We start from the raw sequence: 23,433 nt of genomic DNA on the forward strand, positions 1-23,433 counted from the left end.
AGAAACTATGGACAAGGGGTTAAGTTTGTATCCAAATAGGGTGGATGCAAAATTTCTGTTTTCCGGTTTTAGTCTTGTTTTCGCGTGCCTGTTGCGAGAGAGGTGTCGGTGCGAGCCCAGTGGATACGGAGGTCATCTCTCCAGTGCGGGTGGTTCCGAAGAAGACGCCGGGCGCTTTTCGGATTATGCAACATCTTTCTTACCTATCGGGGACGGCGGTCTATTACGTGAGGCTCCCGGATCATGGTTCGGTGGTTTATCAGTCGTTTGACGGGGCATTGGCGCTGGTGCGCAGTTACGGGACTGGGGCACTCAGGGCTAAGATTCAGGTTGAGTCCGCTTTTCGGTTGCTGCCGTTACATCTGGACTCATTCCGTTTTATGGGGTTTCGGAGCGGAGTATTTCATCGGCAACGGTTTGCCGGGGGGTGTTCCGTTTCATGCTCGTTTTCGAACGGTTTAGCACGTTTCTACGCTGGTTCGTGGAGTCTTCGCCAAGGGGCCAGGGGGTCGCCCATTACCTCAATGACTTTCTGTGTGCGGGGCGGCACATTCAGCACGGTGCGGCGACTTGCTGTTCAGCATCCGAGCCCTGTTTTTTCCACTTCGGCGTTTCAGTTGACGAGGAGGAAACTGAGGGACCGTCCTCCTGTTTGTCCTTTTGGGGATCGATTTTGACACAGCAGCAGGATCGGGTCGGCTGCATCGGGACAAGGTGGTGAAGCTCCGCGAAGCTATTGGCCGGTTCGAAGGGTCGCGTAAGATCACAATGCTGGAAAGGGCGAATGCGGGGTGTGCCAGACCACATAATTTCGTGCGATGATCCTCCGAGATTAAAGGGGATGGAGCAATATGGGCCGCATTCCTGGAGGATCTCAACGAGGTGTGTATATGGCGGGCTCCAAAGGTGGTCAGCACTAGGCTGCAGTTGTTCACCGACGCGGCTGGGGGCCTCTGGATACGGATGTTATCGGGAGGGATCTTGGTGCGCGGCTTCGCGGACGGCATTGCGAAGGCGTAACCAGGGACCTTTTGCTTCTGGAGTTTTTCCCCATTAGGGGGGCGCTGGAGTTTTGGGGCGAACGGCTGGCTCCTCGCAGCACCTTGTTTAGAGGTGACAATCTGGCCGTTTGGCGCATGCGATAAATAACAAGGGGACGAAGTCGCTGTCATTCTGCGGGTGCTGGGACAGTTGCTGAAGACATGCCTACGTCGGAACGTGTGGTTCCGCGAGCAACACGTGCCGGGGCTGGAGAACGGAATTGCCGACGCTCTGTCACGAGGGCAGTGGGAAAGTGTTGGTTTGTTTGTTGGCACCGGAGGCCGACGAACATGGTGTTCAGTTTCCCGGTTATGTTGGGAGGTATCGGGACGGATTGGAGGGTCTTGCGTTGCGGTCAGTGGCGCCAGCCACGCTTAAGCCGTAAGCTTGGAGCGAGTAGGAGGAGTTTGTTTAAGGACGAATTCAGCAAGGTAAGAGCGGGCAACGGAGGATGCTTTCCTTTATTTGGCAGCTTTATGTTTCGGGTAGGTCCAGAGCGGTGGTCTCCCGGTACTTAGCCAGGATTTCGTTTTCAGCAGAATAAAGGGCGTCCCCGACGTTGCTAAGAGCGGGATTCTGTTGAAGGCGATGAAAGGAGGGGCGCGAGTCGCGCCGACGCCGCCTGACAGGAGGAGGCCCGTTGAGGCGGCCCTGTTGCTGGATGTCATCAGGGAGGTTAGAGGTGTCGCGTCGTCCATGTTTTGATTGCGGTTGTTCTTCAATTTGGCGTGCTCAATGGTTTACCACGGGGCTTTTAGGGTTTCAGAGCTGGTAGCGCCTCCTAAGCGAGCAGATTCGCGCATGCTGGTCGGGGACGTGGTGGTGGGGTGAGAAGTCCTTGCTTTGCAGATTGCGGCGCTCTAAGACGGACCAAGTGGGGAGAGGTCAATGGGTCACCTTGGTTCCGGCTATTGTGGAGAGCATTTGCCCAGTGAGGTTGGCAGTGCAATATGAGGCAGTACGGCCCGACGGTCGGGGGTCATGGTCGCTGCGCTATGACGGGCTGCCGGTGATGGAGTATCTATTTCTTGGGATGCTGGGTTGCCGTCTTGCGAGCTTGGGCCTTCCACCCGCTGCGTTCGGGACGCATTCCTTCCGCATAGGGGCTGCGACGTCGGCTGCAGCGACGGGATTTTACATGGCTGAGATCCAGGCGGTGGGGCGATGGTAGTCGTCAAGTTACAGACGGTATATGCGCCCCGTTGCATGAGATGTTAGCTCGCGCGTACTTGTGTGTCAATTCCAGTCGTTTAATCATGTTATTACAGTTCAGTACGTTATGGTGTTGTGCGTTTGTTTGTCTTCCCCCTTTTTTATCCTACTCAGGGATTAGCTACTCGCCGTTGCTGGCATGAGCCGGCAGCGGGGGTCTGGAGTTATTTTGCAATTTTTTGCCTGACTTGACGGACTGAATTCTAATCCACAATTCGGCTAATCTGTTTTAATCAGAGTCCCTCAGCAGGTCTTTATGCTTTCACCTCCAGCTGAGTTATTACATGTTTTACCCCTTCTCCCCCCCCCCCTTTGTTATTTTCATCTTTCCCATTTGTGTGTTCATGTTAGGCTTCAAAATGGCTGATTTCTTGTGCAGATCGGCTAGGCCGAGACTGCTGCAATATACGACAGCAAAAAAATTTCTTTTTGGCAGATCCTTCAGGTTAATGCAGTAATTTAAACAATGGTATAGATGATTAGTAACCACTTTTACCCCCTTTTCCTCCTCTGCAAGTTGGTTGGAAGATGACTTGCCTATTTTGGTGGTTGGCCACTCTTATGTGTATTAGGCCGCCCAGTGTTGGCCTCGCAGGGGGCACAGATGTTTCCTAGGGCTCGAGAAGTTCGTTGGCTTGGTTGGCAAGGGATGATGTGGACGGAGTGGAGAAGTAGACTAGTGAGTCAGGCCAGCAAGCATGTTAGCCCTAGGGTGTTGGTTGTCCATTTAGGTGGCAACGACCTGGGGAAGAGGACTTATTTGGAGATGCGGTGGGCCATGATACAGGATCTGGCAAGTTTGGCCGCAGCAGTGGACCAATAGTATATTGGTGTTCTCCTTGATGGTGCCAAGGTTGAGTTGGCAAGGTGTGGCGGACGGTCGCGAAATTGAGGAGGCCACGCAGAAGGAGAATGGACCACTTGTATATTGGTGTTTCTTCTTGATGGTGCCAAGGTTGAGTTGGCAAGGTGGCGGACGGTCGCGAAATTGAGGAGGCCACGCAGAAGGTGAATGGGGCGGTGGCGAAGTGGGTTGTCCCACGGAGGCCAAGTGGTTCGCCACCCTAGGATTCAGTCAGAGACAAAGTCACCTTCTTCGGCCTGATGGTGTGCATCTATCCAATGAGGGGATTATGTTTTTTCCTGGAGGATCTGTTCCTAGGGTTGCTGGAGTTAGGGTGAGGTTATGGTGGCGGTGCGAAGACTCTGGGAAGGAGTCTTTCGCTGTTGGCGGAAAAGAACGGCAGTTGGTGGTTGTATGGTAAGCTGTAGTGATTTACAGTTTGATTTGGTTTAGGTGCACTCACCTCCATCGACTTATTGGCCGCTTGACCACCCGTCCGGGAAGGCAGCGGCAGGGCACCCAGGAGCGGTGGGTAGTCACTGTGGGGGTGGAGTTGTCACCTATTACCGGTTTTTGATAGTTGTAGTAAAATTAGGATGGTTTCGAATTTTTTGTATTTTACGGTTAATTTAGGTTAGTAGAGCCGTTCTTTTTGCTGCCACCATATGCCGGCTGTATCGGCATCTTAACAAAGTTTTCATTTACAGGTTTGCTATGGTTAGGGTCAAATAAATAGCTAGCAATTTTTCTGCCAAATTCAAGTCTCCGTGTCTTTATTTATTGGGTTTAGAGGTAACGAATGCTTTACTTGGAATGAACGGGTCCACCAAATATCACTAGGATGTTTAGGAGAGAGAATTGACAGCATAGGAAAGGAATGAGTTAAACATCTTGTGAGGGGTGGACCTAGCTGGAAGGAAAGTACAGCCCTTTGGGAAAAGGGGAGGGTTAGTATATATAGGGAAGGATAGGCATCTGGTCTCTCTCTTGTTGGTGAAATTGCCTTCCCGCCCTCCCGCCCTGTTGGTAAAGGTTTTTGGCACGGAGTTCCTTGGCATTGAATTGTTGGCTGGTTTTATCGTTGGCTATTTATTGGCGGAAAAGAACGGCAGTTGGTGGTTGTATGGTAAGCTGTAGTGATTTACAGTTTGATTTGGTTTAGGTGCACTCACCTCCATCGACTTATTGGCCGCTTGACCACCCGTCCGGGAAGGCAGCGGCAGGGCACCCAGGAGCGGTGGGTAGTCACTGTGGGGGTGGAGTTGTCACCTATTACCGGTTTTTGATAGTTGTAGTAAAATTAGGATGGTTTCGAATTTTTTGTATTTTACGGTTAATTTAGGTTAGTAGAGCCGTTCTTTTTGCTGCCACCATATGCCGGCTGTATCGGCATCTTAACAAAGTTTTCATTTACAGGTTTGCTATGGTTAGGGTCAAATAAATAGCTAGCAATTTTTCTGCCAAATTCAAGTCTCCGTGTCTTTATTTATTGGGTTTAGAGGTAACGAATGCTTTACTTGGAATGAACGGGTCCACCAAATATCACTAGGATGTTTATCTAATTTGCAGTGTAAAAATAAAGCAGGCAGTATTTACCCTGCCCAGAAATAAAATAACCCACCCAAATCTAACTCTCTCTGCACATGTTATATCTGCCCCCCCCCTCTCCCCCCCTGCAGTGCACATGGTTTTGCCCAATTGCTATCAAAAATCCTGCTGCGATCAACTTGGAATTACCCCCAGTGTACGCTACTCTTTTACAAATGTAGTTCGCCTTTTTGCCACCTCTGGCAGTAGAACGTAGCTGCAGATCTGTATAAAACCCTGGTGCTTTCTGTCCTCTTAGAACATTATAAATATTTTCTGGATGTTAGTGGCTGTATACTGGAATCCTATTTTGCCATCAAACCCAAATACCACACAAGTAAGAGCCTGAATCTGTCTATATGTTTTATTCTGGGGGTAATAAAGCAGATAAGACATCTCGACTTTTATTTATATCCTGTGGACAGTGAAATTGTCTCATGTTGACATCAGTTGCTCCTGTGTAATCTCCCAGCACAAGAATTTGCACAACTCTCCTGTGCGCAGCCTGCATTAAACTGAATCGCTTCAAAGCATCTATCAGCTTGCAGCCAGAAGCAGCCTCTTTATCTCTGAGCAAAGGACTGTGGCCTATAGGGAAGCAGAAAGAACAGGACTAGCATTTGTACAGCGTATTTACAATGTACTTTTATGCCAGTGAAATCATTACAGTGCAGACTATAGACTAATTCTCATTGTAATAGTGTCTTTATTTGTACAACAGTGCTTCCAAATGATGAATCCAAAGTCTCTCAGTTGTACTGATCTGGCTTCTATACCCCCCCACCCCCTCCTCCCCAGATGCCCCTACTGCCTTCTGGCGTTATTGACAACATTGCAGATGAAGCACAATGGAACTTGGTGACCGGTGCATCATAGGACTTCGTATACAGATTCATATTAATTCGCAAACAGATGTACAAATGACACATCAAATTATTCCGTGTAATGTAGCAGAGTTTTGTCACTACGCATACCTCCCAACATGACCCTCTCCAGGAGGGACAGAATGCTCTGCTTCTGGACTTCCCTCTTAAGTTATGATTGTCGGCACCGTTGTTGAAACACCTTTCTTACCTATTAACCTGTTCAACACAGGTGCCGGCAATCATACATTAAGAGGGTAGTGCAGGAGCAGAGCATGGTGTCCCTCCTGGAGAGGGTCATGTTGGGAGGTATGACTACAAGTTATTTTATTTGTCTTAATAAGATGCACATTTTGAGCAAAAAAGATATTCAGCGCAGCCAAGTTGCTGGTGGGGGTGTGTGGGAGGTGGGAGGGGGGGAGGTAGCTGATAAGCAAAACTAACAACACAGTGTAAGAGGACACTTCTGTACAACTGTTTTCTCCTATTGTGTAAAATAAAGGGAGTAAATATAAGTATAAGACTGGAGGGCTTCAATAAGTGACTTTTTACACATTCAGTATATCAAGTTGCCCAGTGGGCTGTCAGACATGCATACACTAGACACAGGCTGTGGCGCAATCTGTTTTGGAGCTCATGGAGCTTGCTTCTGGCCCATAGGTGGTAAGAAGGACACTATCCATCTAACACTTTTGCTTAATCTGCACAAGTGAATCCATGCACTGTAATTGCTGAGTAAGGGGTCATTAACCTCTTCAGTGCCAAAGCTGTGGCTAAGTCAGTGCAGTGTCTTGTCTTTAGAGAGGATTCTAGTGTGCTCTTCAAGGGCTACTGCAAGTCTTATGGGCCCTACACACTGCGGGATCCACCGCCGAGCTGCCAGACGGCGGATATGGCCGACGGGCGACCCGTCGGTGGGGGGCAGTGATGGGGGGAGTGAAGTTTCTTCACTCCCCCTGTCACCCGGCACCTGGCTCCATAGCAGTGCAGGCAAATATGGATGGGATCGTCCATATTGGCCTGCATGTACAAGCGACGGGGCACCAGTGATGAACAAGCGCGGGGCCGCGCATCGTTCATCGCTGGTGCCTCCACACTGAAAGATATGAACGGTATCTCGTTCATTAATGAACGAGATCGTTCATATCTTTCACTCATATCGCCCAGTGTGTAGGGCCTATAAGTAGATCTAGAGTTCTAAATTGGTCCCGCTGTGGTAAGAGATTGATGATGAGTACTCCTCACAAGTAGAGGGTGAGGTAGAAGAGAAATCATACATTACAGATCCCTTTTGTTATGGAAATGATGCAGGGTGCATACCTAACAACATTACTAAATGTCAAATTGGGCTGTATGCGCGTCAGCGAAAAGGGTGTGTGGCCTTCCCAATAGGTCACATCTCCAGAGGGGAGGCAGTCAATTTACCGGCTGTCTTTATCCTGGCTGTCAGGATACCGACGCCAGAATCCCGACACCCAGTGAAATACCGGCAGTCAGAATCCCGACAGTCGACTGGAATTCTCACTTGGGTTGTGGTCCATGCCACCACCCGAGGGGGAATATAACCCTGTGGCAACCAAAGGTCACCACTGGGACAGAAGCATGGAGAGCGCACATGAGGGGACACGCTGCGCTTGCCACCAGTATCCTGCCTGTCAGGATCCCGGTGTTGATCTCCTGCCCGCCGGGATGCCCGCAGCCGGGTTATCATACTGATCCCCTCCAGAGTATGATGACGCTTGGAGGCATGGTTCCGTGTAACGCCGTCATTTTCATGTCACTTTGGGGGTGAGCCTAGCTACCTGGCATCCATTCACCTTCATAGCATAGCATAGTAGACCAGAGCAGCGGTGGGGAAAAATTAAACTGTCCTGCCAAAATTGGGATGGTTGGGAGGTATGAGGGTGGATGATCTAGTGTAGGCAAAGTGGCAAAAACGACTAAGGATTGTAGGGAGTCAGCTGTGTATGACAATGAACTGTTTAAGAGGACAAAGTGGCAAAAAATGTTTTCACAATTAAACATTTTGCTTAGCAAGCCATGAACTAAACCTGATCAGAAGTTTCAGGTTACTCGCAGACTACAAATGGGATTAATCTGAAAATTTGCCTGTGGGGGATGTTCCCATTTGTGATTGTCTTAAGGCCTAGTATTCCAATATTGAGTGTTGCAGCTATTAAGGAGAGCTCAGACACGAACATTGAGACTGTTCTTGAGTCTAGTACCTTTCAGAGACACTTTTCACTTCAGTGCAGGTCAACAAGTGAAAAAGTAGTCAGAGCAAGTATTAGAGTGTTAGCAGTGTGGTAACTGTTAGTAACCTTGCCTGAGCACATCCAGGATGCATCTGTAGTATACTCCTTAATGGGACTTGTTTCCATGGTGCCGCTGTACTCTCTTACTATAGACTTGAGAGTCCTTGTGTCTGATTCTGAATTGGACGCAGTGGCATCTCGACTGTGTCTTTTCCCAGTCAGATGTCTGCAATTTTATGTTAAAACCGCTAAAAGCTGTTCCCTTGTGTACATCTATACATACGAATGTGCAAGGACTGAGATGCACACTTTGAGTATCTCTAGATGCTGTAATCCTGGAAGGTGCGCCATTATCGGTTACACCATTGATACCTATGCTAGGTGCAGATTCCCGATGACCATGGCCACCAATGTGGTCAATTAAGTGTCTGTGTATGCAAACACTTCAGTGAAATGCCTGTGACACTCCCATAATGCACCCACCACCTAGGAATGCCCTTTCATTACCCACCACCTAGGAATGCCCAATATAGTTTCAGTACACTTTTCCGTGTGCGCATTTGAAATGGCAATTGTGACTCTGTGCAAACACAATGCACATTAAAAAATAATGTTCAACTACATCAAACATCGACATAGTGTGCGACCCAGAATCAGGCCCCTTGCCTATTGTGGGATATTCGTAGATGGACACAGATCGTGCTTCCCGCAGCAAAATCTGCGTCCATCTCCTAACATGCTGGGGGCCACCCAGCACAGGGCAGGGCCACTCAGCATGTGTGTAGTGCCTTGTTGCGTCCGCAATGTAGTGCAACCTGGCTGTGCTGGCAAGTGGTCCAACATTTTTTGTATTGGAGCGGTTGTGTGTGACATCACACAGCCATCCCAAAAATGCTTGCGATACCCCTCGTTTCGCCCACCACGACCCCGAAATGCTGCCCATGAATGCCAGCCGCTGTCCATCACCTTGCGGCCACAAGTAGAAGGGTTGTGGATGGGCACTGCAGCCGGTGCGCGTGCGCAGACCTGATGGACGCGGCCACTGCATACAGACGTGTGGCTGTGTCTATCTCTGAATCGGCCCCATTGTGTTATTCGGGCAGGAGCTGGTAGATTTGCCAATGGAATAGAGCTCATATTTTTCATACTTTTGCACTGTCAGATAAGGTAAGGTTCAGGTCTAAAGGAGGCAGTTCTCTGCCCCCTACTGAGTTCAACATAAAGGTAAACAAGACTGGCCTACAAAAAAGCCAGTGCCTAAACCTTCAGACAGCGGTCTCCATGATGGCCAGTCAGCCCACCTGCTATTAACTGCAGTGGGAGCCCACCTGCTTCTCTTCCAGGATCAGTGGTTTCACTTCAAATTTCTGGGTGAGGCCTTAAGGATTTGGTATAAATCATAAATCTCTGATTTTTTCAGAGACAGTTTCTTACTACTTACTGGTCTTTCTGTGGACCGGCAAAGAACAGAGGGACATGTGGTTGTATTCAAACGTTTTTTGGTTTATAAAACCATCAGTAACTTTTGACCCATTTTCAACCTCGGACCCTCTGCACTTATGTCTGGGTGGTTCAAGATGGAATTGTTCAGATCTACTGAGTTCATGGTTTCCATGGACATCATAATGTGTACAGTATTTGTATGTTCTAATTTGAGAAGAGTTACCAATGCCACTTCATATTTGCAATGTAATCCCAATGTTTCCAGTTTTGGGATCTGCTGTTTTGGTTAGAAACAGCTCCTCAGATGTTCACACAGATTATCATGAGCCAATACAGAGATCAGAGTTCTGCGTTTGGATTATCAGAAATTCATTACCATTTTCGGGGTTTGTGTCTGAGATGAAGGCTTTTATATCAGTATTATTAACACGCTAGTTCAAAGACCACTTCTGATGTGGGGACAGCTTGTAAGGTTTCAGTAAGACAATGCCACGACGTTGGCATACAGTACATCAACCATCAGCTAAGCACAAAAAGCACTCTTGCAATGGAAGACACTAGACAGATCAGTAGATCAGCAGAACAGAATGATACAGCGTACTGGTCGTGTTCATTCCAGGAGTTTAAAACTGGGAGACAGATTGCCTTTGCAGGTGCATTCTGCATCTTGGAGAGAGGTTATTATCTATACTTTTTCCAACAAATTGTACAGAGATGGGAGCAAACATCGCTTTTTCAAAATGTAGATATATTTCTGATTGGATGAATGTATCACAGATTGCTGTGACAATAAAGCTGCTGAAAATCATAAAAGATTGAAACGTTGTTTGCTGACATGGTGGTCGCCTCGTTCTGTTCTAGTCCTGAGCCCTGAGTGCTGCACCTCTGCCTGCCTACATCTTCCCATATAGTGAGGGCACCGGGTCAAGGTAACTGTTACATGGGAGAGCCGGACAGACTGCAACCTATATATATATATATATATATATATATATACATATATACACTTCTTGTTTGTTCACCTTGACAAAGGGGTGTTAGCACCCTGAAACGTTGGGTGGTTTTCTTCACCAGTATGGATTAAAACACTATGGGGCAGATGTATTAACCTGGAGAAGGCATAAGGAAGTGATAAACCAGTAATATGTGCAAGGTGACAAAGGCACCAGCCAATCAGCTCCAATATGTAAATTAACAGTTAGGATCTGATTGGCTGGTGCCTTTATCACCTTGCACATATCACTGGTTTATCACTTCCTTATGCCTTCTCCAGGTTAATACATCTGCCCCAATATTTTTTGAATACTTACGTGTCAGTCTCTGGGTGCTGCTGCATGCTAGGAAGTGCTATATATATATATATATATATATATATATATATATATATATATATATATATATACCTGTGTCTTTATGATCTACTATTTTGTGGAGAGCACCTAGAAAGCTGCAAAACCATTTACAGAGTGCCGAGCCTGTTATAACTTTGCTATAGATATATTATATAATATTCAGTATTGAATTGAGCAAAGAAAAATGTAATGGTTATTAGCATACAGTATCCCAACACAATATCCTCTTACCTGAAGGCTTTGTCGGCCATGGATGAGTTCAAGAGCTTAGATCGAGACATTGAAGGTTCAGCCAAACGCTGGAAGAAGTTTGTGGAGTCAGAGTGTCCCGAGAAGGAAAAGTTCCCTCAGGAATGGAAGAGTAAGACAGCCCTGCAGAGACTGTGCATGATGAGGGCAATACGTCCCGATCGGATGACTTATGCAGTCAGGTAAGATACAAGTAATAATGACGTGCTTCATGCTGCTTGGGCACATTTTTTATAATATTAACTAGTCAAACATGAAATGTAAATAGCAACAACAGATAACTCAGCACAAAATGTTTGTTATATTTGTGTTGCTTAACAATTGCTCTTCAGGAGATGCAATTCCCAGAATAATGTATTGCTTATCTCAGAATGAGAAGACCACACAGTTACACACCACTGCGCTTTTTACATGTTGCATACTAATGGAGAAGGCAGGAAGTAAATCTGACCAAAACGCTGCATCCGCTACTTCAAAATAAGATGGGCTTCCCCAGCCCCCACTTCCTGCTCCTAATACCCTTATTGCATTTGTTTTTTGTATATTGTTGCTTGACTTTACTGTTATAATATAAAAAAAAATGTGTTGTGTTTTTTCTTTTTCTTTTTTGGATTTGAGAGGTATATTTACTAAAGGTCAATTTTCATCGATCTGAATCGATGTTGTGTTTCATGAGCTAAAACACAGATTTACTAACATCAAAAATATTTACATATTAAAAAAATCACCTGTTGGTAAATGTGTTTTAGCCCCTGACACAACATCGATTTAAATTGATTTTCGTGTTTGAAATAAATTAAAATCAATGATAATTGAACTTTAGAAAATATATACAGTACCTAGTCTTTATCTTTTGCTCTTTCATGCTGTCATCATATGTTATTTACTTGAGTCCTGTTAATTAAACAACTTTAAATTAAGAAGATGGGATTGGTTTTACAGTAGTATTAGATAGTTTGGAGTTTTAGAAAGATCATGGGGAGTATCCAATTAGCCAGGGTCAATTACCGCAGCTAATTGTATCACCAAGGGCTATACAGCCTGAGGCAGGTGAAACCAATTCCCCGGAAACAGCTGTTTCTACCGAAAACACACAGATTTCACTGAACCTCTGTGTTATCGAAAGAAAATGTTATTTTTTTTCCAAGTGACCAAATTGGATAGCCTGTAAAAAAATAAATTGGTGAATAATTGCAAAAAAGTTATGGGTTTTTTCGAGCCCGATGTTTCTTCTCAGGTGATTTGGATAACCCCCATTATGTTGAATTAAGTTTCCTCTTTTATTTCATGTATGTCCTGACACAGCTATACATATAATAAAACTGTAAGGTTTATGTCTGTACATAGCATTTTTGTTTTTGAGAAATATACTTCTAGGGACTGTTTATGATCTATGGAGACAAAAAATATTACAGTATTACATGTCTTAAATACATTAAAAGTAGAGGAATTACAGTAAACTATCATGAGAGTAGAAGCGTAGATTCTGGAAATTGGAATTGCTGATTACCTCCATTTTCTCTATTAATAAACTTCCTCCATCCTATTCTGCTACCAACGAGGGAGGGTCATTTATGTGAATTTTGGCACACAGGATAATGGGGCAGATGTATTAACCTGGAGAAGGCATAAGGAAGTGATAAACCAGTGATATGTGCAAGGTGTTAAAGGCACCAGCCAATCAGCTCCAATATGTAAATTAACAGTTAGGATCTGATTGGCTGGTGCCTTTATCACCTTGCACATATCACTGGTTTATCACTTCCTTATGCCTTCTCCAGGTTAATACATCTGCCCCTCTGTCTGCAGCAGAGCATACATGTACGGATAGGCAAGGCTGCAGCTGATCAGAGGAGCTGTTCCAAGTACACAGCTGATTACTTGGGAGGTTGTAATTAAACAGATAGGGAAGCTCAGTAAAAATATCCTCCTAATTGGCTTTGTCCATCTCCAGAGAGGCCTCCTCATGCCCAGACACAGCTGTAGAAGAACCAATGGTAATCCTAATTCTCCCAAAACTGCTCTCTGCCTACAACCCTTTCATTCCCACACAGTGCAGCGAAATACACAGTAATTTTCCTTTCCCTTTTTATTTCTGGACTCCAGACAAGGCTCCACTTATTTTCTGTTTTATAAAGACAGTTTGTTGTTTAAAGCCATGAAAGCTCCTATTAATATACAAGGGCAAAATGCAAATGTTGCTTTCTAACAATGTGGTCCTTTCACTGGCAAGCACATGGACCTGTAGGTCAAGATTAAGGTGCAAAATCTTCTAGGTTGACAAGCAATATGTCAACACCCCCAAATGTCGACATGTTTAAAATATCAACATGTTCATGATATCGATGTTTAACTTTTGTTGACATACAGGTTATTGCAAATTATAGCATAACCCTAGAAATAAAACAAAAATATATTGTCAGCATTTTGAATGTCTACATTGTGACTGGATGCCCTGGACTTAACCATGGAGTGTGCTGCTGCAGTCGGACTTCTAATGTTGAAATTGAACTGGCACAGGTGACAGATGGCACCCTGTGCCTGACCGAGCACACCCTTACTAAGGCGGTCAGGTGCAAAACTCACCTCTGCATTTGCCCCTAATTAAGAAAATCTGGAAGTCCTATGATATTCAGTTTAGATCCAACTAAGATTCCCAGAATTATGAGCATTTTGAATTGTTAAATCCACATTCTAAATACAAGATCTGACCTTACAATAAAACATGATTTTCTTCCAGGGACTTTGTGGAAGAAAAATTAGGCAGTAAATATGTTGTTGGGAGGTCCTTGGACTTTGCAGCATCATACGAGGAGTCTGGACCAGCTACACCAATGTTCTTCATATTGTCTCCTGGTGTGGACCCTCTGAAGGATGTTGAGAAACAAGGTAACTTTGATGTAGTAAAGCATTGTTTATGATTTTTTATTTGTCCAAATTGTCCATACTTCTGTATCTAGATGGCTTTAGTCACAATACTTAATTTACCATTCTTCACAATGGATAGTCAATTATATAAATAAATACCATCATTTTTCTACTGAAAAACAAAAGTTATAGTCTGTGGCATTTTGTGATATTCTCTGCAATAGCCATTAAATATGCCACAGAACATGCAATAAAATCCACTCCATATGTATCTACCTGTCTGTCCAGTTACCTTACAACCTGATCTTCAGTTATCTGTACCCCTTTCTGACCATCTATCCGTATACTCAACTGTTTCTTTACCTGTCTGTCAACTGATGTTTCTCTACAGACAGATAAATAGATCATTGTACAATCTTTAGTCAAACTGGTTGTGCGCAAATACAGTTGTCTGTCTATATGCCCATTCTACCCACTAGTTAGTCACAAACTGGGCTATAGCCCAAAGACACATAAATTGAAGATAAATGCCAAATTGATTCCATTATCAATTTTCCATTATTGATAATTTTCAAATATCATTATTCCACCCACTTCTCTCCCACTTACATCTCTTAATTTATCTCCCTTTACTCTCCCACCCGTCCTCTTCGCTCTGCTAATGCACTCTCCTGTCTTCTGATTACTTCCTCCCACTCCTATCTCCAAGATTTTTCACGTGCTGCTCCCTTACTCTGGAATTCTCTACCTTTCCCCCTCAGACTCTCCACCTCTCTACAGAACTTCAAACGGGCACTTAAGACCCACTTCTTTACCAAACCCAGCTAGATCTCATCCTAACCCTCTGTCCCATGTTCGGTCTAGCCCATCTGTGTCACCCCTGTCTGTCTGCCCCTCCCCTTTAGCATGTAAGCTCTCACGGGCAGGCATCTCTTCCCTCATGTGCTTATCCTTTTCTTACTTTAATAATCCTCAACTGCCCAAATCCCGCAGTTTTTGGCCACCTTGATACTTATCTCAGTGTCGTCTATTGATGTAGTTATGCTTAGTTGCCCTGTACTTGTCCTATATTGTCTTCAACTGTAAGTTACTGTTTTCCTGTTTTGATTATGTGCATTTGTACTCTGTAATTGGGCGCTGCGGAACCCTTGTGGCACCATATAAATAATGGATAATTATAATAATAATGATTATTATTATTATTATTATTACTATGAAAATATGCTTCTGACCTTCACCAATTTTGTTTTTCTCAGGAAGAAAACTGGGTTACACATTTGACAATCAGAATCTCCATAATGTGTCTCTGGGGCAAGGGCAGGAGATTGTGGCTGAGCAAGCTCTAGATCTGGCAGCAAGAGAAGGACACTGGGTTATCTTGCAGGTATTGATCTCTGTACTTCCTACATTTAGTGTAAATCCATTTCACACTACTCATTCAACTTCACCTCCATACAGAAATATTTCTCTGCTTCATTAATCTCTAACATGACCATTACACATACAGAGCTAACCTAATTCCAGCTATACACTGTAGGTATTGCCGTTCTAGTAAGAGTAGTCAGGGAAATGTGAGAATTAATGAAGATATCCTATTATGATTGGCCGAGTGTCATTTCTGTGTAACAGCTGCCCCCTGAACCCAGATGTTACACTTTCTTCTTTCAGTACATGTGTAGATCAGATGCATGTGATCTGTGTCTTTCAGTATCCCTTACCTGCCAGGATACTCTGAGGTTTCACGTAATTTATCTTCTATTGAAGTATTTAGGGCCTAATTCAGACCTGATCACTGTTGTGCGATTTTGCGTGACGGGCGATTATCGAACAACTGCGCATGCGTATGGATCGCAATGCGCAGGCACAAGGCCAAACTGCAAAAGAATGGTGCAAAAATTTTGATCGCTAGGTGTACGGGGGGTGGTAACTGGCCATTTTCTGGGTGTGCCAGGAAAAACGCAGGCGTTCCCAAGCGTTTTCTGGGAGGGTCAGCTCCGTCCCAATCAGCCTGTTCGTTTCGCACTGTAGGAGTAAGTCCTGGGCTGCTCAGAGACTGGAAAAAACATTAAATGGTGAGTGAGTTGCAAACAGATTTGCAGAAGTCCGCTGTCCACTGATGTCCGCTGTTTTCACGGGGCTGGTTTTCACTCTCTATGGGAGGCAACTATCTGATCGCAGACCTCTGCAAAAACGCAGAGGAGTGATCAGGTTTGAATTAGGCACTTAGTCATCTACTGTAACACTGCACTTCATCATAAATGCATCAGAAATAGTACAAGTTATCACAAGAGACAGGGACGGGTGAATGCCATGTAATTATTATATTGTGACTTAACATTTCTGAAACTCAGATCTCAAGAAGATATGCGCCCGGGATCAAAAAGTGTTAAAGGCCCAATATTCTTACGAGTGGCCCAAACATTAGAAAAAGGATGGCACGCTCTCCTAGGCCTGCCTATAGTGCAGGAATTGTTGCTGTGTTGCAAATAAGCTATATTCAGTGAAAACATAGCTCTGTGCTCTTTGCAACGATTGGCGCAGATGCAACTGCACCTGAATGAGGCCCTAGGTGTACAGACAGGTGGAAAAATCTGCAAAGATCAAATACGCATAAGTATAAATTCCTCCTAACATATTACCATCCCTTTCATTAAGTAAAACATTTTATTTTCTCCTGTAAATGACTGATCTGTTCTAATGACTTTAATCCATACATCAGGCTAGAGATTTAGGGGATATCAGCACTGTCTGCATTACATGTGGCACTTGATAGTGTATTATTATTATTACATAATGGTGGTTGGCGTGCACATAGATATGGGTTTCCTTGTTGAAATGTTCTATGGAGGGGCAGAATGGTCTAACCAAAAGACTTATAAACCTGAGACCACCAGGTCTGTACTGGTACAAGACTCTCATACATTTGCATAGTAGAAATGGTCATGCACCACCCTGGACAGTGGACTAAAACCAACACACTCTTCATCCTTTTATCTACACTCAATAAGCTCACTACGCAAAAGAAAATCTAATTTCTGCAAACCTGCGTGCACTCGTGCGCCTATTGTGTTACTTTACTAATATTGTTGCGGTTGATTTGTAAGGTGCAGCAGTGCTGAACAATGGATAACACAGCATACAGAAAATAAGGGGCATGTAGATGTGAGCAGATAGGGTGGGAGGGTCCTGCTCATGAGATTGGTTGCAGTCTAGGGTACTTTGTGACCTCATATTGCCTAAATCCTCAAAGCTTCTGTTCCTCTACAAAGGCTGCCATTTTGCTCTGCAAAAGGATACTCTTTTTGTGGAAATCTTGGTGCACTTGCTCAAATTAAACCACATAGTGTGACCATAGATAATGTTCACCGCACAGTGAATTTTTTCTTAATTGGTACATTAACTGCATTGTTTATGCATAATATAAATGTTGTGGATGTACATGATGTATTTGTAGAGAATACATTTAAATTATACATTAAAAATAATGCATGCACCGTAGTCTCAAGCTGAAATAGACTTTTGGGTTATTTCAGGCTCTTGGTAAAGGGAAGAATGCATACATTTCCCATTTCAATTGCCGTCAGCACCTATTAGCTAAAATGCCACTTCAGCTGTGTCTGAATCAAGTTAATTTAATCCTGGAGTCTCTTCATTTTCATACATTGTTGCTTCACTGAGTTACAATCAGTTTGTAATTTGAGAAACTGTTTTCTCTGACGTCCTAGTGGATGCTGGGAACTCCGAAAGGACCATGGGGAATAGCGGCTCCGCAGGAGACTGGGCACAACTAAAGAAAGCTTTTAGGTCACCTGGTGTGCACTGGCTCCTCCCACTATGACCCTCCTCCAAGCCTCAGTTAGATTTTGTGCCCGGCCGAGGTTGGATGCACACTAGGGGCTCTCCTGAGCTTCTAAAAAGAAAGTATATAATTAGGTTTTTTATTTTACAGTGAGACCTGCTGGCAACAGGCTCACTGCAGCGAGGGACTAAGGGGAGAAGAAGCGAACCTACCTGCTTGCAGCTAGCTTGGGCTTCTTAGGCTACTGGACACCATTAGCTCCATAGGGATCGACCGCATGGAACTGGCCTTGGTGTTCGGTCCCGGAGCCGCGCCGCCGTCCCCCTTACAGAGCCAGAAGCAAGAAGAGGTCCTGAAAATCGGCGGCAGAAGACATCAGTCTTCACCAAGGTAGCGCACAGCACTGCAGCTGTGCGCCATTGCTCCTCATACACACTTCACACTCCGGTCACTGAGGGTGCAGGGCGCTAGGGGGGTGCGCCCTGAGCAGCAATAAAAACACCTTGGCTGGCAAAAATACCACAATATATAGCCCCAGAGGCTATATATGTGATAATTACCCCTGCCAGAATCCATAAAAAAGCGGGAGAATAGTCCGCGAAAAAGGGGCGGAGCTATCTCCTTCAGCACATTGGCGCCATTTCTCCCTCACAGCTCCGCTGGAAGGAAGCTCCCTGGCTCTCCCCTGCAGTCTACACTACAGAAAAGGGTAAAAAAAGAGAGGGGGGGCACTAAATTTAGGCGCAGTATATATAACAGCAGCTATAGGGGACATAATTCAGTTAGTCCCTGCATTATATAGCGCTCTGGTGTGTGCTGGCATACTCTCACTCTGTCTCCCCAAAGGGCTTTTGTGGGTCCTGTCCTCTGTTAGAGCATTCCCTGTGTGTGTGCGGTGTGTCGGTACGGCTGTGTCGACATGTTTGATGAGGATAATGATGTGGAGGCGGAGCAGATGCCTATAGAAGGGATGGACTTATGGAAGGAATTGCGTGCACGTGTCGACTCCTTACACAAAAAATTTGACGACATGCCAAATGCGGGACAGCCGGCTTCTCAGCTCGTGCCTGTCCAGGCGTCTCAAAGGCCATCGGGGGCTCTAAAACGCCCGCTACCTCAGATGGCAGACGCGGATGTCGACACGGATACTGACACCAGTGTCGACGACGATGAGTCTAGTCTAATGTCCACTAAGGCCATTCGTTGCATGATTGAAGCAATGAAAGAGGTGTTACAAATTTCTGATATAAACCCAGGTACCACTAAAAAGGGTATTATGTTTGGGGAGAAAAAACTACCCGTAGTTTTTCCCCCATCAGAAGAATTAAATGAAGTGTGTGAAGAAGCGTGGGCTTTCCCTGATAAAAGATTGGTAATCTCTAAGAAGTTACTAATGGCGTTCCCATTCCCGCCAGAGGATAGGTCACGTTGGGAGACACCCCCTAGGGTGGATAAAGCGCTCACACGTTTGTCTAAAAAGGTGGCACTACCGTCTCCGGATACGGCCGCCCTCAAGGAACCTGCTGATAGAAAGCAGGAGGCGATCCTGAAGTCTGTATATACACACTCAGGCATTATACTTAGACCAGCTATTGCGTCAGCATGGATGTGCAGTGCTGCCGCTGCGTGGTCAGATTCCCTGTCAGAAAATATTGACACCCTAGACAGGGACACTATTCTGCTAACCATAGAGCATATAAAAGACTCAGTCTTATACATGAGAGATGCACAGAGGGAGATCTGCCGGCTGGCATCTAAAATAAGTGCATTGTCCATTTCTGCTAGGAGAGGCTTATGGACTCGCCAGTGGACAGGGGATGCAGATTCAAAAAGGCACATGGAAGTTTTGCCTTATAAGGGTGAGGAGTTATTTGGGGATGGTCTCTCGGACCTAGTTTCCACAGCAACTGCTGGGAAGTCAGCATTTTTACCCCATGTTCCCTCACAGCCTAAAAAGGCGCCGTTTTATCAGGTACAGTCCTTTCGGACTCAGAAAAACAGGCGTGGAAAAGGCGGGTCCTTTCTGTCCAAAGGCAGAGGTAGGGGAAAAAGGCTGCAACAAACAGCAGGTTCCCAGGAGCAAAAGTCCTCCCCCGCTTCTTCCAAGTCAGCCGCATGACGGTGGGGCTCCACAGGCGGAGCCAGGTATGGTGGGGGGCCGCCTCAAAAATTTCAGCGATCAGTGGGCTCGCTCACAGGTGGATCCCTGGATCCTGCAAATAGTATCTCAAGGGTACAAACTGGAATTCGAGGCGTCTCCACCCCACCGGTTCCTAAAATCTGCCTTGCCGATTACTCCTTCAGACAGGGAGGCTGTGCTAGCGGCAATTCTCAAGCTGTATTCCCAGCAGGTGATAATCAAGGTGCCCCTACTTCAACAAGGACGGGGTTACTATTCCACACTGTTTGTGGTACCGAAACCGGACGGTTCGGTGAGACCCATTTTAAATTTGAAATCCTTGAACACATACATAAAAAAATTCAAGTTCAAGATGGAATCGCTCAGGGCGGTTATTGCAAGCCTGGACGGGGGGGATTACATGGTATCCCTGGACATCAAGGATGCTTACCTGCATGTCCCCATTTACTATCCTCACCAGGAGTACCTCAGATTTGTGGTACAGAATTGCCATTACCAATTCCAGACGCTGCCGTTTGGACTCTCCACGGCACCGAGGGTGTTTACCAAGGTAATGGCGGAAATGATGATACTCCTTCGAAGAAAGGGAGTTTTAATTATCCCGTACTTGGACGATCTCCTAATAAAGGCGAGGTCCAAGGAGCAGTTGTTGGTGGGAGTAGCACTATCTCAGGAGGTGCTACACCAGCACGGTTGGATTCTGAATATTCCAAAATCACAGCTGGTTCCGACGACACGTCTACTGTTCCTGGGTATGATTCTGGATACAGTCCAGAAAAAAGTGTTTCTCCCGGAGGAGAAAGCCAAGGAGCTGTCATCTCTAGTCAGAGACCTCCTGAAACCAAAACAGGTATCGGTGCATCACTGCACGCGGGTCCTGGGAAAGATGGTGGCTTCTTACGAAGCAAATCCTTTCGGCAGGTTCCATGCCAGAATCTTTCAGAGGGACCTGTTGGACCAATGGTCCGGATCGCATCTTCAGATGCATCGCCTAATAACCCTGTCTCCAAGAACCAGGGTGTCTCTGCTGTGGTGGCTGCAGAGTGCTCATCTTCTAGAGGGCCGCAGATTCGGCATACAGGACTGGGTCCTGGTGACCACGGATGCCAGCCTTCGAGGCTGGGGGGCAGTCACACAGGGAAGAAACTTCCAAGGACTATGGTCGAGTCAGGAGACTTCCCTACACATAAATATTCTGGAACTAAGGGCCATTTACAATGCCCTAAGTCAGGCAAAATCCCTGCTTCTACACCAGCCGGTACTGATCCAGTCAGACAACATCACGGCAGTCGCCCATGTAAATCGACAGGGCGGCACAAGAAGCAGAATGGCAATGGCAGAAGCCACAAGGATTCTCCGATGGGCGGAAAATCACGTACTAGCACTGTCAGCAGTGTTCATTCCGGGAGTGGACAACTGGGAAGCAGACTTTCTCAGCAGGCACGACCTCCACCCGGGAGAGTGGGGACTTCATCCAGAAGTCTTCACGCTGATTGTAAATCGATGGGAACGGCCACAGGTGGACATGATGGCGTCCCGCTTAAACAAAAAACTAGAGAGATATTGCGCCAGGTCAAGGGACCCTCAGGCGATAGCTGTGGACGCTCTAGTGACACCGTGGGTGTGCCAGTCAGTTTATGTGTTCCCTCCTCTGCCTCTCATACCAAGGGTACTGAGAATAATAAGAAAACGAGGAGTAAGAACAATACTCGTGGTTCCGGATTGGCCAAGACGAGCGTGGTACCCGGAACTTCAAGAGATGATCTCAGAGGACCCATGGCCTCTGCCGCTCAGACAGGACCTGCTGCAGCAGGGGCCCTGTCTGTTCCAAGACTTACCGCGGCTGCGTTTGACGGCATGGCGGTTGAACGCCGGATCCTGAAGGAAAAGGGCATTCCGGAGGAAGTCATTCCTACGCTGATTAAAGCCAGGAAAGATGTAACTGCAAAGCATTATCACCGCATATGGCGGAAATATGTTGCTTGGTGTGAGGCCAAAAAGGCCCCAACAGAGGAATTTCAACTAGGTCGATTTCTGCATTTCCTACAAGCAGGAGTGACTATGGACCTGAAATTAGGCTCCATTAAGGTACAGATCTCGGCTCTGTCGATTTTCTTCCAGAAAGAACTAGCTTCACTACCTGAAGTTCAGACGTTTGTGAAAGGAGTGCTGCATATTCAGCCCCCGTTTGTGCCTCCAGTGGCACCTTGGGATCTCAACGTGGTGTTGAGTTTCTTAAAATCACATTGGTTTGAGCCACTTGAAACCGTGGATCTAAAATATCTCACGTGGAACGTGGTCATGTTATTGGCCTTGGCTTCAGCCAGGCGTGTGTCAGAATTGGCAGCTTTGTCATGTAAAAGCCCTTATCTGATTTTCCATATAGATAGGGCGGAATTGAGGACTCGTCCCCAGTTTCTCCCTAAGGTGGTATCAGCTTTTCACTTGAACCAACCTATTGTGGTGCCTGCGGCTACTAGGGACTTGGAGGACTCCAAGTTACTGGACGTAGTCAGGGCCTTGAAAATTTATGTTTCCAGGACGGCTGGAGTCAGGAAGACTGACTCGCTATTTATCCTGTATGCACCAAACAAGATGGGTGCTCCTGCTTCAAAGCAGACTATTGCTCGCTGGATTTGTAGCACAATTCAGCTTGCGCATTCTGTGGCTGGCCTGCCACAGCCTAAATCTGTAAAAGCCCATTCCACGAGGAAAGTGGGCTCTTCTTGGGCGGCTGCCCGAGGGGTCTCGGCTTTACAACTTTGCCGAGCTGCTACTTGGTCAGGGGCAAACACGTTTGCAAAATTCTACAAATTTGATACCCTGGCTGAGGAGGACCTTGAGTTCTCTCATTCGGTGCTGCAGAGTCATCCGCACTCTCCCGCCCGTTTGGGAGCTTTGGTATAATCCCCATGGTCCTTTCGGAGTTCCCAGCATCCACTAGGACGTCAGAGAAAATAAGATTTTACTCACCGGTAAATCTATTTCTCGTAGTCCGTAGTGGATGCTGGGCGCCCATCCCAAGTGCGGATTGTCTGCAATACTTGTACATAGTTATTGTTACCTAAAGGGTTATTGTTGAGCCATCTGTTGAGAGGCTCAGTTGTTTTCATACTGTTAAACTGGGTATAGTATCACGAGTTAAACGGTGTGATTGGTGTGGCTGGTAGGAGTCTTACCCGGGATTCAAAATCCTTCCTTATTATGTCAGCTCGTCCGGGCACAGTGTCCTAACTGAGGCTTGGAGGAGGGTCATAGTGGGAGGAGCCAGTGCACACCAGGTGACCTAAAAGCTTTCTTTAGTTGTGCCCAGTCTCCTGCGGAGCCGCTATTCCCTATGGTCCTTTCGGAGTTCCCAGCATCCACTACGGACTACGAGAAATAGATTTACCGGTGAGTAAAATCTTATTTTTTTTTTGTTTTTTTTACTTACAACTCAGAGCACTTCACAGCAAAAGGGCAAGAGCAGTTCCTGTATTGCTCAGGCAAGCAGAGGCCACCATCAACAGAAGTATATGACATAACCTCAAAACAAAATAAATGTAACATCCTTTTCTTCTTCTGGGTCCATAGGGATCCACAGTGAAGACAGTGGGTTGTAAGTGGTTGGAGAGGCCCGGACTTCAAACAGTTAAAGCTTTTGAATTCCCAGGATGCTACGGTCCCTCCTCCCCTATAGCCCGTGCCCAGCCAAGGCTAGACAGTTTTGCTTTGGTGGCGACAGGAGCCAGATGCACCTTTTTAACAGTGGCTGTCCCAAGCATTTTACTTTTCTCTAAC

At 45.9% G+C, this 23,433-nt stretch overlaps 1 protein-coding gene across 7 annotated transcripts in view; it reads left to right on the forward strand.

The window, feature by feature from the left end:
- Positions 1-23,433, forward strand: part of DNAH9 (dynein axonemal heavy chain 9) — a 1,014,643-nt gene that overhangs the window by 862,734 nt on the left and 128,476 nt on the right. For all 7 annotated transcript variants that reach the window (XM_063960955.1, XM_063960958.1, XM_063960957.1 and 4 more), the window contains 3 exons: positions 10,835-11,028; positions 13,587-13,735; positions 14,971-15,098. In XM_063960955.1, coding sequence (XP_063817025.1) covers positions 10,835-11,028; positions 13,587-13,735; positions 14,971-15,098 — 471 coding nt within the window. The remainder of the gene's footprint in view (positions 1-10,834; positions 11,029-13,586; positions 13,736-14,970; positions 15,099-23,433) is intronic.

The sequence above is a fragment of the Pseudophryne corroboree genome, chromosome 3 (genome assembly GCF_028390025.1).
Source record: "Pseudophryne corroboree isolate aPseCor3 chromosome 3, aPseCor3.hap2, whole genome shotgun sequence".
Lineage (NCBI taxonomy): Eukaryota > Metazoa > Chordata > Amphibia > Anura > Myobatrachidae > Pseudophryne > Pseudophryne corroboree.